This window comes from Cryptomeria japonica, chromosome 4 (assembly GCF_030272615.1).
Source record: "Cryptomeria japonica chromosome 4, Sugi_1.0, whole genome shotgun sequence".
NCBI lineage: Eukaryota > Viridiplantae > Streptophyta > Pinopsida > Cupressales > Cupressaceae > Cryptomeria > Cryptomeria japonica.
Window position 1 is genome coordinate 23,104,374 of NC_081408.1, and position 19,452 is coordinate 23,123,825.

Below are 19,452 nucleotides of genomic sequence, written 5' to 3' on the forward strand. Positions count from 1 at the left end.
CACAAAGAGGATTTGATCTCTTGAAGACAAAGGTGGCTACTCAACCTGTCCTTGCACTTCCAAACTTTGACAAACTTTTCACCATAGAATGTGATGCAAGCAATATAGCAGTTGGAGCGGTTCTAAGTCAAGACAATAGACTGGTTGCATTTTTTAGTGAAAAGCTCAATGATGCCAAGAAAAGGTATTCTTCCTATAATTTGGAGTTATATGCACTTGTTCAATCACTTTGGAAATGGAGGCATTATTTGTTGTCTAAAGAATTTGTGGTTTATACTGATAACCAAGCTCTTAGTTTTCTCAACTCACAAGAAAAGTTGAATCATAGGCATATCAAATGGGTAGAGCATTTGCAGTCCTATACTTTTACCATTAAACATAAGAAAGGTCAATGCAATAAGGTTTCTGATGCATTAAGTAGAAGGTTGCTAAAAGTTTAAGAAGTGCAGCTCAAGAGTACTGGAGTGGATAGTTTCAAAGGGTTATACCAAGATGATGAAGACTTTGCTGCTATCTACAAGGTTTGTCAAGAGTTTAGAAATCATTTTCATGATGAATATGCAAATTTTACCTTACAAGATAGTCTTTTGTTTAAAGGAGGACAACTTTGTATACCTAGAGGGTCCATGAGAGAAAATTTGATGCAAGAGAAGCATAATGGTTGTTTAAGTGGACATTCTGGGTTGAACAAGACTTTGGAACTTGTCCAAAGATTCTAGTATTGGCCAAAGATGCAAAGGGATATCAGAAAGTATGTGGAACAAGGTGTGTTTTGTCAAAAGGCAAAGGGGACCCCTTCTAATGCTGGACTCTATCAACCTTCACCTATCCCAAACTAGCCATGGGAATGTGTAAGTATGGACTTTGTTGTTGGTTTACCCAAGACCAAATCAGGATTTGATAGCATCTATGTTGTGGTAAATAGATTTATCAAAATGGTGCATTTCATTCCATGTAAGGTGACACATTATGCTAGTCATATTCCTCATTTGTTTTTTAAAGGAAGTCATTAGGATTCATGGTTTACCCATCAATATAGTATCAAATAGAGATGCAAAATTCATTGGTCATTTTTTGAAAACTTTATGGCAGAGATTGGGTACTAACTTGTCTTTCAGCTTAGTCTACCATCCCCAAATGGATGGCCAAATAGAGGTGGTAAATAGGACACTTGGGAACCTTCTTAGGTGTTTGACAAAGGAGTATGGACAAGCTTGGGATCAGATCATCCATCAAGCTGAGTTTGCCTACAATTACAATGTGAGTAGATCAACCGGTAAGAGTCCTTTTGAAGTAGTTTATGGCCTTCATCCCAGAGGTGTGTTGGATCTCCTATATGTTGGGAAGATGGAAAAAAAGAGTGGACATGTTGTATACATGTCTCATTCCATGAAAGAGATTCATGAGTAGGTTAGACAAGCCTTACTAGACACCTCTCAAAGAATCAAGGACAAAGTGGATGAAAAGAGGAGGGATATTCAATTTGTAGTTGGTGACTTGGTCCTGGTTCATTTGAACAAATAAAGGCTTCAGGGAGGTATCCCTAACAAGATTTAAATAAGGAGGATTGGACCATGTAAGATCTTAGCTAAGTATGGGCAAAATGCCTACAAACTTGATCTACCCGAGGACATGGCTTTATCTCCTATCTTTAATGTTACAGACTTGGTGTAGTACAAAGACACACTTCTAGAGGAATGTAGTAGAGTCTGAGAGGTCTCTCGATCACTTTTAGACCTGCCCTTGCCACCCGCATCTATGCTACAAGCCGATAATGTATTGGATTCAAGAATCCTCAAGAAGACTGGACATACCGCCTATAGGGAATATTTGGTCAAGTGGCGGCATCTTCCAGAATCTGAGGCCACTTGGGTACCTGAAGTAGACTTTCCTAAAATTGTAATTTCCCTCTCTTTGTTTCCTCAAGGTGTCGCTTGACTTCTTTCTCATTGGGGAGTATGGTGCAGGAGCACCTAGTTTTACCTAGTTTTATTGATGTACTTTCCAAATTTTGGAGTGATTGATCATGTTTGGGATCAATGAATGAATAATGGACTGTTGATAGGTTTACAAGTGTGTTTTGGATTTATTTGAAGGGTGGTTGTCACCAAAGTCTGCTTGCTTTCTCAGTTTTGGCCAATGTGCCCTTGTAAGCCAGAAATGACATTATTTTGCATTATAGTGTAAAAATTTGTAAGGCCTAATTAAGAATTTGGTCATGTTAGTTTGATGTTAGAAAAATATCCAAGGGAGTTTAGAGTGAAAATAAATGCAGAACTTGGAAAAATGTGAAATGGAGCAAAAGTTGTCATTGTTGCTTGACAACTTTTTGCAACTTTTTAAAATTGATCAAATTGGTGGTTAGGAAACCGATAGGAGGTTGGTTATGAGAAAGGAGGCATATACAATTATTTTGTCATGATTGTAAATGGGTTGGTAATTTCATGATCAGATTTTGAATAAAATTGAAGGCAATTTCTAGGTTTTTACTTGAGATTTGTAAATTTGATTATAGTAGTCCGTACCAGATAATCTGATTTTGGTACTGTATTTTCATGGTGGTTTAGTGTATGTTGTTGTGGTGCTCAAGAAGTGGTTTTATACTTTCTTAGTGTAGGTTTAGTGTGTGTTTACAAATTCTTTTCTACTGCACTGCTCTCGGTTTGAGTAAGGGTTTAAGACTCTAGACATAATTCCAACTTGAAATCCCATTGAGTTTGTTCAATGGCCCTCAGCATTCAAGTCATGGAACCTATGAATAATGTACATATTATTTGCAGTGTTCTGGAGGTTACTTTGAAACTATTTTCCATCATATCCTAGGCAAGCTCTGCCATAGCCCAGCTAGGGATATGATTGCCATTTTTGTCATTGCTTGGAGGGGATATAAAATGTGGATTTTCCAAGTGTTTGGAATGAAATAATGGAGTCTAATGGAGTCTCAAAAGAGTCAGGGAGGTATGACAAGGTGTAGAAACCAATAAACCCTATTGGAGAAGACTAGCAACCCTTACAACCTCAAAAAGAGCCATTTTTGGGGTCCGTACCTATACGGTCGTACCAGATAGCCTAACCTACTGAGTCCAAAATTTTATCCAAAAGGGTATTCAGATCACTAAGGCTCTTAGGAGGTAATTTGGGAGTTTTCTGAGCAATTGCATAGAAACCATGAAGGTAGGGCTAATAGGGGCTCTTAGGGCTACTAGGCCTAGAAAATAGGAAAACAAGGAAGCGATGGGAAAATGGAGAGAAACCAAAAAAAGAACAATGTGAATGGAATTGAAACACCTTCTCAACACCACCCGAGACCCCTGCAAGTGTATGTTGGAGATTTGGCAACTTGAAGGTTGGATTTACTCTAGTGAATCCCAACTATGCTTGTGGGAAATGGTAGCAACAAGTTGATAGGGAGAACACCGATGGAGTTCAGTTGTTTGATTTTAAATTGGATAAGAGTATGGTGTGACCAAGTTTGGAAACCCACTTAAACATCTTTTCCCACCTATTATTCAAAGGAGCAACTCTTTTGCGAGACTCTCCCTATCACCAATTAGGTACAATAGAACCTTTAACAATGTTCCCTCCCCATCCTTCATTACAAGTCTATAAATCTTTATATATCTAGGATGGCTCTTCTATTGCATACTTTCTCAGAATTTATGCTTTTTGATACAAAATCCCATCTTAATCCCTATAAGATGATGATTATTACAAGTTGACTGTTGTTGTTAGGCCTGGAATGTGCTTCCAAGGATCAATTGCAAACCCCTACATGAGCAATCAAATGATCTATCAATATCTGAATCTTGTAATACACATTAGATCCCCAAACTTGAAGAATAGTTAGTCCTTTAAGAAAATTAGTTTCTTCAGAATATTATCAAATCCTATCATTTCATAGTTTGTAAAAAAGATCAAAAATTGGAATATATTACACATATCAGCTTTTTGGTTTCCTATCTGAAACTAAGTATATCCTTAGTGGCTAATTGTTGTGCCAAAAAAATCTTTCCAAATTTTATTATTTCATACATGAGATAAAAATAATGAACCTGAAGAAGCATTAGCTTGCTAAATCTTACACCGACTACCTACTAGTTTTTATCGAATTTAATGGATATCTCACATCAAATATCTCTTCAGTAATTCAATCATATATTAAGATAAATGCATACCTTCATTAAGACATAAATAATTATCTATGCCATAAAATAATTCAAGAGATCACATAGATAGAGGAAAATTTGAGCATTAGAGGTGTTCCACAGAACAAAGATCTCACATTGCATAAACAAAGGAAAGGAAAGAGGATAATATGGTGCTACTATCAAATGTGTGTGTGTGTGTGTCTGTATATGTATATGTATATGTATATATATGTATGTATATGTAGTACATATATATACATACATACATATATATATACATATATGTATACACACACACACACACATATAAATAGACACACACACACACACACATGTATGTATATATGTATGTATATATATACAATGTATGTATTATATATGTATATATATATATACAATGTATGTATATATGTATGTATATATATATATATATATATGCATGTATGTATTATATACATATATATGTATGTATATATATACAATGTATGCATTTATGTATATATATACATACATATATATAATACATACATACATATATACACACATACATACATATACATACATACATACATATATACACACATACATACATATACATACATACATACATACATACACATATTCATATTCATACATACATATTCATACATACATATACATATTCATACATACATATACATACATACATACATACATATACATATTCATACATACATATACCCAAAACTTGAACGTGAACTTTGAATTGGTCTAATGAGTGAGCATGTGATCCAAGGTTGTTATTTTTAATCCATATTGTGGTCAATCATAAATATCTCGGCCAAAATGTGAAAAATGGATGAGTTTAAAAAATTACAAGGAATTGAGAGAAATTGCTTTGTGAACATGTCCTGAGCATCATTTTGTGCTATATGACCAATTTTGTGCGAACCTAGTTCACAATTTGTGATATTTAAAAATTTTAAATTTTGATGTCCCTTGCTCAAAAACAATTAAAATCCCTTACCCTAGGTATCTTCATGATTAATAAATACCTTGAAGGCGTGTTTCGAAGTTTAGAGCATAGCTCCTTACCAATTGAAAGTTGTGGTCATTTTTCCTAAATCAAGGCATTAAAGTCTAATGGGAAATATTTGAATTATTCTTTTGAAAATAATTCAAATATTTTAAATTGTTTTCAATATATTTCCCATTTTTCTCTTTTAGAGAGGAAGTGCAATCAAAAGTCTTTATGTAGGTTCTGATGGAGTATTTGCAAATGATCCTTTACTCAATGCCCTTTGTTGCTCAAAAATTTCAAATTTCTAACCTCAAAGATTAAAAATGCTCAAAAAGTGAGCAATCCTAACCTATTGCTTTGAAAAGTCAAAATCCTAACCTTAGGAGGTTAGATATGCTAAAAAATTAAGCAATCCTAGTCTATATGCTCAATTGCTCAAAAATCCTAACTTTCTAACCTCTATTCGAGCATTGAAAGAAAGTTAGTTATGTTCATCCATTGAGCATGAGTAATATAAGGGTTTATCGGATGAGTTGCTGTTGTGCTGGCAAATAAAGCTATTGGTTTGAACAAATTATTTAAAAAGATTATCTCATGGGATGCAATGCTCACAACAATGCATAAATGATTTGAAATGTAGATGCAAAATGTAGAATCAAAAGACAAGCACATGAACACTTGGCATAATGCCTTGTAGATATAGTGTCTCATTAAATGTGTGGTGGCAAACCGTGGTCATAGGGACAATCTCGTGTGTGAGCAGCTCAAACATAACAATTTGAAGAGTCATAGAATGCATGATCGTTGGATATTAAAGGAAATAATAGTTTCATTCTAAAAGTTTTGAAAACTTTGGCTAGTATGGAACCGTGTTCAATAACCTTTGTTTGCATCTTCCTAAAGGCAACATACCCAAATTGATTTTCAAAGAAATGTGGAAGCATGGACGCAACATGTAAACCCTTTGACATAATGCTTCGAGATATACATTGAATGGATTTATTAAAAAAGGGTTAATAAACTTACAAAGAGAATGCATGGGCTATAGAAGGAGACATCATGGGCTATAGAAGGAGACATCGGCAAACCCACAACAACTATTTGACCAGGCGCCTCAAAGAGATATCAAGGAATGAAATAAAATGATCATAGAATGTGCGCAAAATGGATTTTGCAAGGAAGCTCTGAAAATCTTTGAATTAACAAAGTACTCTTGAATTCACCCTAGCATTGATTTTGGTTCTTTGCTTTGTTGAGAATGATGCAATAAAGAAGATGGCTCCAGATTTTAGTACTTTCTCTAACTCAACAAAAGATCTGCATAGAAAATTGATTTGGTGAAAAGACTTGTAACTTTCAACCAAATGCAAATGGTAAAAGTGAACAAGAGAAAGAATAAATCTATTACAAAGACGTATGCGACAAAAGGTGAAGGCGTTGATTTGGTAAGTGTGGAAATATAGACAAAGCATGTGAACACATTTCAAGTGCATGAGAAATCTTCCTTTCCCTACGCGAGAGAGCTCATTCTTCTTTGTGCATGATTTTTCTCACTTTCTGGCTACATGGGAAGATGAGCACCAAGGAAGTGGATGAGCAGATGATGAATGTTTAGAAAAATAACTCCTCCTACTTTGTGGAATGGATCCCCAATAATGTGAAGTCCTCTGCTTGTGACATCCCTCCCACAGGCATCAAGATGGCTTCCACCTTCATCGGTAACTCCACCTCCATCCAAGAGATGTTCAGGTGCATGAACAAGCAAATTCACTGCTATGTTCAGGAGAAAGGCCTTTTTGCACTGGTATACTGGAGAGGGCATGGACGAGATGGATTTCACTGAGGCCGAGAGCAACATGAACGATCTGGTCTCTGAGCACATGCAATACCGGGATGCCATCACTGATGAGGAAGAGGGGTACGATGACGAAGAAGAATAAGAAAAGTGATTGGTTCATAGTAATTTACATATAAGTTACTTTTGTTTAACAATGGTGACAACAACTAGTTGTGTTAGTCTATTTCATTTGTTGTATTTTCCTCCTCTCTGCTGGATGTTAAGCATATGCATAAGTTATTTCTCCTTTTGATATCTCTCTGCACATGCTAAACGCAATACATGCTATGGGAGGATTTGCACTAAACAGACTTGTTGAAAATGTTTTAAAACCTTTTCAAGCAAATGCAATTTGCAGGCAAAAAGTTGAATTTCATAACCTTTCCCATAACTTTGAAATAGCGCATGGAGACTCGCCAATCCATAATCGATATTGGATTCTTATTAGATGTTGCATTTGCAAGTTCTTGTATAGAAATGTATGTGAAATATGGAAAGGTAGATGAGGAACATGAAAATTGTTTGACACAATGTCTAGAAAAGATGCTATCTCATGGCTCGCAATGATTGAAGGATTGCACAAATCGATTTGTTGAAAGGCTGTGGAAACTTTCAAGCTAATGCAATTGGTAGGTGTATAGCCAAATTCCATGACCTTTACCAGTAGTCCACTTGTGCCAATATAGAAGCTTCGAACAAAGACGCCCCAAAGAGATGTCATCACAAGGAATGAAATGATATAATTGCAGTGTATGCACGAAATGAACCTCGCAAAATGAGCTCCCAAAAACACCGAATAAATATTGCTCACACACATCTTAACATTATAAGCTTTGTTTGTGTATAGTTTGTGGATGAGGGTCATGCATACTACATGGTTCATCTTTATGTCCGCGGTGGTCAGCTTGAAGATACTCAATAAACTGTATTTGTCGCGATTGTGTGGGCGTGTTACCTTGGCGTGTGTTGAAAAATATTTGTAAGCTTACAAGCATGAAAAATGTGGAAGCGTCGATGAGGCACAAACACAGTGGCAAAATGATCAAATCAATGTGGTCTCATGGTGTCGTATGGATGTTTGAAATAAGATATGACCGTCTACCAAAGTACATCAAATATTTTTGTCAAATCTAATAGTTAAAACCACCAAACCTCATGGTTGCAAGTGCATTGGTCGATATACATGCAAACTGGGCAACTACAGTCAAAGCACGTGAATAGTTTGATAAGTCATCTCAAAGAAATATGGGTGCATTGTATTCCATGATTGCAGTGTATCCAAATAATTGGTTTGTTTAAAAATATTTAGAAGCTCTTAAGAAAATACGATTAGATGGGTCCAAAGTACAAAGGATAAAGGACTTTCCTCAGGTGTCCGAGTTGCAATTGCCACGATAGATATGCATGGAAACTATGGAGTCAAAGAGAAGACGAGCGAATTGTTTGTCAAAATGCCTCGAGAGAGAAGAGTATTGTGTCAAGGAATGAAATGAGATAATTATAGATGATTGTAGGAGACACTCGAATTAATATGCATTTGAATGCAATGTATGTGTAGATGTGCTCTCTTGGTGCATGCAAATTTTACATGAATGTAAACTAATGATGTCGAAAAAGCTTTAAAAATCTTCATGAAAGCAAATTTTTTAAACGTAAAGCTCATTCTACAACTTATGTCAGCATCCTTGGAGCCCATGATAAAGTGAAGTATTGATATCCATCAAAACATGAAAGGATGACTCCAAAATTCGATGAAAGGAAATCCAAAAGATTTCATACAAATGTGTAGATAATGAGTGTAAAGCTATGATTGTCTAACATTTTCCAGCATGTAGCTACACTCCACAGTGTAAGTAGAGAGTTGATGATGAAATGGTTACAAAGATAAAGATGAAGATGAAGACATGGAGGCCACCTCGACAAAATCGACAACAAGTTCTTTCTTCAATGTAATGGTTTTGAAATTCTTTTTTGTAAAAAGTGACTTATGTCACTTGCTGTAACTAAAAGAATTTGAAAATGACTTTTGTAAAAATTTAGGTAAATCCTAACTTATCATCGAAAGGGTAGTTATCCTAAGTGGTTAGTTAGGTAGTTACACAAAGTGGTTATGGGTTGGTTATCAAGGCAATCCTATAAATACATGGCTTTTTCATTATGACAGGGAGACTCTGACAGAAGGGGAGATGTTGGAGAACTTTTGGTTTTTACATTCTGGTACACAATGCTTTTGAACTTGTATATTTTCAAAATAACAATGAAGAATTCATTGATTTCATATGTCTTGAGTGTATTCATAGTTTATCATTACTAATTTCTCGTATGTTGAATTAGTAATCCATTTTGTGTATTGGTGCAATCCATTGGTTTTCAATTCCAAAATATATGCATTTTGATGAAACACATCATTTCCTGGTATCCTAAAATGTGTGTGTTAGTACAACTTATTTCTTCATATGTTGAGGTTTGTTGTCTTTCTTTCATCAACATCACATATCTAAAACATATCTCATGCTTAAACCCCTTTTGTAATTGTTATTCATTGTGAATCTCAAATGGTATTCATATGTCTGTCATTGGGGTTTTTGTTATTCACCTTTCTTTAGTTTAGTTTTGTCTCCTTTTTGTACTTTCAAGTAAAAAATACATAAAAATCCTAAAAACCCCCATCATATGAGGGAGATGCCCCTCTCAAACGTAGAGGAAGATTGCAGTTTCTTTGCAATCTCTCCAACTGTTGGAACGGTTGTCACTGCTCTTCAGGCAAACGGGGTCAAGTTTGAAGGATAATTCACAGTGACAAATCTATTTACCAGTATATGTATATGTATATGTATGTATGCATGTATGTATGTATATGTATATGTATATGTATATGTATATGTATTTGTATATGTATATGTATATATATGTATGTATGTATATATATGTATATGTATATACATATACATATATGTGTGTGTGTAAAAGTATGTATAAATATATTATATAGACACATATACATATACATATACATATACATATACATATACATACATACATACATACATATATACATATACAAATACATATACATATACATATATGTACATATACACATATACATATATATACATATATATGTATGTATGTATGTATGTATTTATGTATGTATGTATCCATGCATATGTATATGTATATATACATATACATATATATACATATATATGTATGTATGTATGTATGTATGTATGTGTTGACCCTACTTGTTATTCATGATGCCGACAAGGAGCTTAATGGGTTTTTAAATAAAATCAAAATGGTGCGTTGATAATGACTCCTAAATTGCCGAATATTTTTGTGCAAGCCAATTATGAAGACCACGAAATGCGGTAAGTGGGTGTTAACAAAGTCATTGTCGACAATATACTTGCATGCATGTTTGCCAAGTTTCAGTTTCAAAATCACATCAATTATAATCCCGTTTCAGTCTTCAAAGAAGTCGAGGACATTAAGTAGTTGTCATACATCATTCAAGATTATCGACTAAATTGACAAGTTGGAACAAGTTCTTAAGTGACCGATCACGCACTCTCACTCATTAAAGAGTTAGTTATTTTAACTTATTCTTTGGGCAATTTAATAGAGTTACAAATGAACCACGATACATTCCTAAGGAAAAGATAGTAATTACTTCATCGGTAAGTTGTAAGAGTGACACAAGTTGTCAATAAAGCCCAAGTATCCGCAAATTGCTTAAGTTGAAGGTAGCTGATATCTCTCAAATTAAAGTCAGTTATTTTAACCAACTCTCCTACAATTTTAGTAGTGGGCATTCAACATATATGATGAAACGACTTTGAAGTAAATATGAATACCAATTTAGTCCCATGGCATGCAAAATGTGGAATCATAGACATGTAACTTGAAAAGGTTGACAGAATCCCTCGCGATTTGTATGCAAGAATGCCTCGAGGGAGATTGTGTCAAGGAATGGGTCGAGATGATTGTAGAGTCCGCACAAAATGAGTTCATTGAAAATGTTCAATAAAATATATTTATCTCACAACCTTTGTCCACACTTGCTTTAATGAGGACGTATTCTCCTGAAGATGCTCAATTGTTGTATGAAGAATGTGAAGCATGGGGGTTTATCAGATGTTTGAGTTGCAGTTGCCTGTGGTAGACATGCATATCATGAGGAATCATAGACAAATCATGGAAAATTTTATCAGACTATCTTAAAGAAAAGTCACAGGAAATGGATGAGAAAAAAGACAGTTTTAGAAACCTTTGAAGCAAGTGTGATTAGCAGATATAAAGCTAACTTGTATAATTTGGTTGTTATCTTCACAAGCACAGACCTAGTGTGCATGTAGAATGCCCACCATCTCTTTGAATGGTAATTTAGAAAATGGTTTGCACAAAGAATTTCTCAAAATCTTTAAATAATCAAAGCATTCTGAAATACATTCTAGGGTTATAAGTCTTGTTTGCACTCCTCTTAATAGAAGCAAGTCGTAAACTTGTACTAAATGTGTGGTCATGTCTTCTCGGCATTTGCAAATTTGATTTGTATATGGGTCGAGTTGTCATGGTAGATATACATGTTTTGAAAAGACAAAATATTAGAGGTGACGAAATATAAATGTTATGATACCCGAGAATGAGATTCAAAGACTTTTGAGTCATCACAATTTATAGAATACGTAGAAGATAGATATGTTGAAAAACTTTAGGAATTTTCAAATGGATCTTCATGTTCGTGGTGGCCATGTTCGATAAATTTCAAACAAAGCTATCATGGTTATTTTCTCTTGGTGGTTGCAAATCATACTACACACTAGAATTGTAAAGAAGATTTCAGTGTGGAACTTACAAAAGCCCCATCATGAAGTACAAAGCACAGGAGTATGAATATGCTCCCATGATCAACACTATGCTTCCCAAGGTTCTTGACACCAAAATAAGATACATTAATCTACAAGATATCATAAAATCATTAACAGAAGAAGATAGATCAAAATTGTCCCGCAGGATAGCTGACAATGGGTTGGTTGATGCAACTTGCTTCCCCATAGTGGTGCAATGTCCAGAATTGATGACAGAATGTGCAAAAGGATATAACCCTAATGCAAGAGAAATAAGCATTGTTGATGGGCGCTTGATGGCTAAGCTAGATGGAATTTCCATCGCCATCATTCTTTGATTGTCATACAAGGAGAAATTCACTTACATTGATAAGCAAAAGGCTTATAAGTATTTTAGTGACAACAGAAGTGTTAGACAGATCAAATAATTGGAAGACAACTAAGAGGGGGAGGGGGTGAATCAGTTGTCACAGATTACTGGAACCATTAGAAATTTAAACTTTAATACCAGAACCCAAAACATTAATATCATAATAGCAGATAAGCCAATTAAGTATAAACAATAATCACAGAATAAATACCATCCACATGACACTAAGATTTGTACGTGGAAAACCCGGTAAAGGGAAAAACCACAGTGGGAAGCCTACCCACAGTCAGATAATACTTTTATAGTAAGTATGTGAAGTTACAATGAAGGGGCCTGCACTTGTAGGAAGGCCAACAACCTAGAGCACACTGCTCAGTATTGTTCTTACCATCCAATGATATAGTTACTTTTCCTTTGATCATACATGTCTTGTCATCTCCAAATCTAACTAGACCACCATCAAATTCTTGCAAAGACAAAAACTTCCCTTTATCTCCAATCATATGATGTGAACAACCATTGTTAATTACCCATTCATCCTTGTCTTCAATTTTAGCAGCAAGTGCCTTCTCTTCAGGTACATTCTCTTCTAGTGCCGGATCATCTTCCTTGATAGCCAGGAATGCCCATTCCTTCCCATTGTCAGATCCACTAGTAGAATACCTGGTTCATCATCAGAATCAGTAATGCCTTCCTCATCCGCTATGTAGCATGACTTGTCTATGTTTCTCTTATATTTATACTTGTTTTGATATCCAGGGTTAGGCTTAAATGATCTTCTAACTCTTTCTTCAAATCTTGAATTCCTTTTAGGACATCTAGATGCAAAATTACCAATCTTATTACATGCAAAACATTTAAAAGGTTCTTTTCCTTCATACTTACTTCCTACCGGTTCTTTAGGTACTCTTCTAGCAAATAGTTCTTCAAGTTTCTCAAACTCATCATCTTCTCTCTTCATATCTTCCAATTACTTTGCATACAAAGCTTTCCAGTCTTGCTTACCGGTTGTATATGTAGATGCATGAAAAGTAGGTTCAGACTTCATAGCTCCAGAAGTTCCAAATTCTTCAAGCTCAAAAGAAGATAGTTTCCCAACCAAAGTATCTTTGTTGATAGATTTATTAGCCATTGTTCTCAACTCATTAATAGTAGTAGCCTTCATTTTGTAAGCCAGTGGTAGGGATCTCAGGACTTTAGAAAAAATTTCATCTTCACTCAAAGTTCCACCACAACATTGAATTCCCATAAAAAATCTCATTTACCCATTCCATGAATGCAGTAATCCTTTCATCTCCTTCCATCTTCAGGTTTTCATATCTCACCTGGTAACCATCACGTTTAGAAATTTTTACTATAGGGTCACCTTCATTAAGAGTCTCCAACTTATCCCATATAGCCTTTCCAGATGATTTGTCGGTTAATCCCATTATTTGCTAATCAGAAAGTGCATAGAAGAGGGCTTCTCTTGCTCTACAATCATTCTCAAGCTCCTTGTCTAGGTTTGCAGGAGGAGGATTGCCAGATCCTGGATTATACGATGTGACACCATTCTGTGTGATCTCCCAAATCTTCTTGCCAAGAAATCTTAGATGAGACTCCATTTTAATCTTCCATACTATGTAATTTGTTCCATCAAGCCTCAGAATACCCCTATGAAAGATAGCTCTAGAAGAACTGGATGAACTTGAACTATTAGTCGCCATAGGATCTTCCTCAAGCGATTAAGCTTTATGTAGAGAGCACGAAATCTTTGATACCAATTGTTAGACAGTTCAAATAATTGGAAGACAACATAGAGGGGGGGGGGTGAATCAGTTGTCATAGATTACCAGAACCATTAGCAATTCAGACTTTAATACCGGAACCCAAAACATTAATACGAGAATAGAAGATAAACCAATTAAGCATAAACAATAATCACAGAATAAATACCATCCACATGACACCAATATTTGTATGTGGAAAACTCGGTAAAGGGAGAAACCATGGTGGGAAGCCTACCCATGGTCAGATAATACTTCTGCAGTAAGTATGTCAATTACAATGAAGGGGCCTGCACTTGCAAGAAGGCCAACAGCCTAGAGCGCACTTATCATCACAAAAGTAGCCTCACTCACTACATATAAATCTAGACTACAATCCAAAGAAGTGTTGAACTACAAAAGATAGCATCCCCTATGCCTGAGTACAATTTCAATTAAGCTCAATACCAGAGGACTAAATCCTCTTACATATACCCAATTTGATCTCCAATGATCGACCAACTCCTTTTCCTAAATGATATTACATTATTCACACATTACATTCCTTGACCATGACCTCTAACAATAACCATGATGATCTACAATGAGATCTTACATCTATATATACAAACCCTCGACCATAAAGAATCAGGTTGGCCACCAGACAATAAACCAATTATATAATTGCAAACCATGTCGGCCTTAGACCAAACAAATAATATCAACACATAAGACATCCCCACATGTTACATTAAAGTCGTTCCATAACCTAGATCAATCGGGACCAAGTATAGGTCCACACACCACAACAATGATCTTCATCCGCCAAGTCTGGAACATGATCAACAACTACATCCAGAAACTCCAGTAGAAGCTACACGAACACCACTTATGCAATTCATCAAAGATCTCCACCAAAAGCTCTATCGGTGAAACCCTCGCCGAAACCAGAAACCACTCTTCTAAGCAGGCAGGATAGCATCTGATCTCCAGACCAAAAGAAATTGAACAAATATGAGCATGAGTATCATGAACAAGCCAATTCCATCACCAAACTATACCGGATCCTACCGGATAATGTTGGATCCAAGTCAACCAGAAACCACTCAACCTACTGGGACCAGAAGGGTGTCAGTAAAGTATCCAAACAACTAGTGTTGGCATCAATGACAAAACATCAATGCAACACATAATCAATTCCACCAGATGGCCAACAAGAAGTAAATGCTTGAATAACTTAGCCAAAGAATGGATGGTGACATCACGAGGAGGACAATCTCAGCTTCCGAAGACACTTCACTGCTCTCCTTTTATTAAAGAGATCTTTCATCTGATAGTCCTACTCCATAGGGTAACAGGTAGCCCTGATTCTACTGAATTCAAAATGTGGATTTACCTTTTCATCATAGTTATATCAGTAGGAAAACAATTCATTGATTGGGGTCGTCTTATTAGTGATTTCATACATAATCAGTTGATCTATTTTAAGACAAGTCAACGCTTTCACATGTCTTCCTATTTGATATACGCAATCACTAATTTAAGGTAATGGCTAGGTTTGAGTACAAATGGTGTTCTGAATCTGGAAACACAGATCTACAACTACTACAAGCAGTTGTAGTTGCAGGATATTTTCGTGCATTTCAGATGAGTGAATGATGCCTTTACAATACTGGCAGTGTGATAGGGTTTACCTAGCTTGCTCACACTTCACCTAGTTGGTGTTGCTCAATTCCACCAACCTCACCAGATCTAGCTATGCTTTAATATCTCTAAGTCCTTACCCATCTCAAGGTGTTTGCAACAAGTGTTTGGCTAAGAACCCTACCATTTCAATGTGCCTCCCATACGCTCAATCTTGCTATCATGACAACCACTTGTCAATTTCACCCCCGTACTATTGTGAGTCATTGCAGAGGTGTGGAGGTGGAATTTACCATGGAATGAATTCCATTTGGCCCATTTGTGGTTTTTCTTTCACTATTTTCCTTACCGATTTCACCAATTTGCCTAGAAATAGGGCTACAAGGAAGAGCCCCTATTAGGCTTCCAAAATCTGGTTTTTGAGGGTTTTTGGTTTTACCATCCAAAATACCTTGCAAAGAGTTTTAAATTTCTTCAATAATTCACCTGTCCCTAAGATATTTTGGTGGTTTTGGCTTCCCAACTTGCCATACAGTACCCTAACCCAAAAATGAGGGTTTGGTAGGGTTTCTAGGCCTTTAACCGATAGTGACTGTTCAAGTTTGAGAAATGGGAATCTAAATGACTTTTCAAGGTTTCTCCTTGCTACTGGGACTCTGTATGGACCTCATGAATCATCCCAAATAGATTGGCCAAGTTTTGGTATTCACCTCTACACTATGCACTCAATTTTCACCCTGCCTTTTCTAGCCGGGTTGCTCCTGGACTCACCTAGAACAAGGTGGTAACCATGTTAATATCCACTTCTAGAACTCCTCCCTACATATTTAAACTTTACATAGGGTTTCCTTCCATGTACCAATAGGCCATGATGGTATCACGGAGGGATTTTATGGGGCAACCATTTTATAAGAATTGGCTATTTACAAGGCAAAACTAACTGTTTGGAAACAAAACAATGAAAGTACAAAATCACACTAACTAAAAATAATTTAATGAAACTAATAGTACTAGAACACACCAAAGAAATACAATATAACATTGGATCAATGGATTCAATCTGTTTGTATTCACATTTTAAGCAAAATAAGACCAAAATAGTGATAACAATCCAAAAATGAGTAATTTCAGATTGTCAATCATACAAAAAAAAACTTCCAAACTTGGTAACCATGCAAGAGGAGGTTTAAATATTCATCCCCATGTGTGGAGGAATTCTAGGGAATTGTGCTATCCCTAACTCCACCGCTAAGCTCCTTTAGGATAAAAGTTGTCATGACAACTTTTACAACTTTCCACATTTTGCTTTGCCAACCCAAACAACCTATTACAAGTCATTACTCAAGAATTTTAAAGAATTCCTAAGACCATTCTAAACCTGTGTAATTCTCACACCAAGTTATGCCACTTTTGACCATCAAGAAGGCCACTTCAACTACTCAAACTACTACCTATTCACAAAGTGAAAACCTAGGAAGAAAACCAACTCAGCTAGGCCTACACTTTACTCAAATCAAACATCACACACACACCTTGGACCCTCCTGGAGTCCTTATTAGGAACCTGACTTGTCTAAAGTCAATACAAGCCAAAATTATAGAAGGACTATGAGCCTAAGTCCTAGGTGCTCTTGCACCACAGTGAGGCTACTTCAAGGAAATACAACTATCAGAATATCGAAAGAAGCAACAACATTGATAAAGAAGTACAAAACTTCATTCAATTTCCAAAATTCACCTACCTTCGAGTAGGGGGATTCGATGGCTATCCTTATAGGTTGCCAAGATATGTGGATGATAATCTCTTCTTGATCAAGCTTTGTAGACAACTGATGTCGGTCTAGTAGAAATGCAGAGATAGGAGGAACAAAGCAGTTACTTTCCCTATTTGCCTTGGTCATTATAAATGTGAGTCCAACTCAAAAGCAAAAGATGTGGAAAGGGCTCTAGCCAAAATCAATTTTTACACCTACCAGATGAGATTCCCCTTTGATAGAAAAGGATATGTCAATAATAATTTGAGACTTGGTCCTGGGTACCTCCATTTTTCAAATATTGAAGGTTTTTGGAAAGATTGTGAGGATGAATTCCAACTTAGGATAAGAGATTGGAAAAGATTCACCTTGAAACAAATATGTAATTTCAAGATGGAATGGATCATTGAAGGTATTGATGATGATGAATCGAATCTAATTGATCCCTTTTATTTTGAGAAGATCTGGGGTCAACCTCTTCCTGCTATTAATTGGGCAGATCCAAACGTCAGAGATGTCAGAGAAAGAACCAATTTCATGATCAAGAAGTCATAAGCTTGGGCCAGAAAGAGGATAGCACAAATGACTGCTACAAAGCCAACAAGTAGAAAGGAGACACCAAGGAGAAGCAACCATCAAGACAGTTCTATTTCATCAATTCCTTCTCATACACCAGTTGCGGATATCAAGGAAGTGACGAAGATGAAGATCCTCCAAGAAGAAATAATATCCAAAATACATGCGGAGATGAGCCCAGACAAGAGAAGAAGAAATCAAGATCAAAAGACAAAGAAGAATATTCTACTTCAAGAGAAGAGAAAGATCAAGACCCAGTAGAAGTCTAGGATGATCCAAGGCTTGATGAAGGTATACCAACTATGTCACCTTCAATCCCCATTGAATCTCCTTATCATTATGTACAATACCCTAGTTCAAATTTGGAGCCTTCTTTCCTAAGGAATCTAGTTGATCAAATAAAAGAAGTTAGAGAGGAAGTAACTTCACTAGTACTTGAGCAACAAAATATTCAACAAAATAATGGACAAGAGCCCTCAGAAAGTCTTTCCCTCCCATGGTTGGAACAAAGCCTATTGAAGAAGAGAAAATTGGAGGAGTTAGTGGTTCCTAAATTCAACACAATGTCTGATCTTTTTAGATCTTTTCAAGAAACCTGAGAAGCCAAAGAAAATTAAAGTGACTTCAAGAATAATGACTAATTTGAATTCAGGAAATATGTGCCTAAAGATAGCTCGACCCGACTCTGAAAAATATGTAAATGAAGCCACTCCTACAAATTTTGTTATGACAAAAAATGATATGGGTTCATCCACTCATGAAGCTGACATACAAAATTTCAATGTGGTAGCTGCAAGGCTAGTAGAGAGAACTGAAAAAGAAAAGTAGTCAAAGGATCAACTAAAACAACAAGTGCATAATTCATCCTCCTACTTTAAGTCCGCAGTTGACACTTCTACCATGCCACTCAATGTTTCTCACCAACCAATTGTCTTGGGCCCAAAAAAAGTTGAAAAAAGTTTTATTGATAGTCTATAAAAATATCAAGTTTATGGGAAAGTGACTGAAAGTTGGGTGGAGAAAGAAAATCATTGCATCTGATTTCTTTGTTAAGGTGAAAGTTGTTCATGATGAGGGCTTAATCAAGAAAGAAACCATTGAAAAAGACATGAAAAGTGTTAGAAAAGAAAAGAAGCAGCTTGGAAAGAGATCATGAATGATTTCAGGAAGATGATGGAGATTAATGTCAACACCCTTGTAGCAGAGAAAATCCTACCTAATATAGAGGAAAATTATTTAGGGATCTGGATAGAAATTATAGGTTGGAAGCTGGTAATCATCAACCAAGTTTCAATAGAGCAAGAAAAGGTTATACTTTCTTGTGATCAAGTGTGTGCAAAACTTCAAAATCAGCTCACCGCCATCCTTCCAACTACATCCTTGATGGAAGACTCGCAAGTGTTACAAAATGGTTTTCAGAGCATGGTTGATCATCAAATTTTTAACAAAGAAGTCTTCAATAAAAACACAATAGATAAGTTTATTGACACCTACACTTCCTTGAAGATTTATATTTCTCAAATACCTAG

At 35.8% G+C, this 19,452-nt stretch overlaps 1 protein-coding gene across 1 annotated transcript; it reads right to left on the reverse strand.

The window, feature by feature from the left end:
- Nucleotides 1–6,777: 6,777 nt before the first annotated feature.
- LOC131874723 (uncharacterized) lies at nt 6,778–7,010 on the reverse strand. Its single transcript, XM_059218617.1, is given in 2 exon segments — nt 6,778–6,912; nt 6,914–7,010. Coding segments are annotated over 2 exon segments (228 nt in total). The 5' UTR covers nt 7,007–7,010.
- Between the last annotated feature and the right edge of the window lie 12,442 nt (nt 7,011–19,452).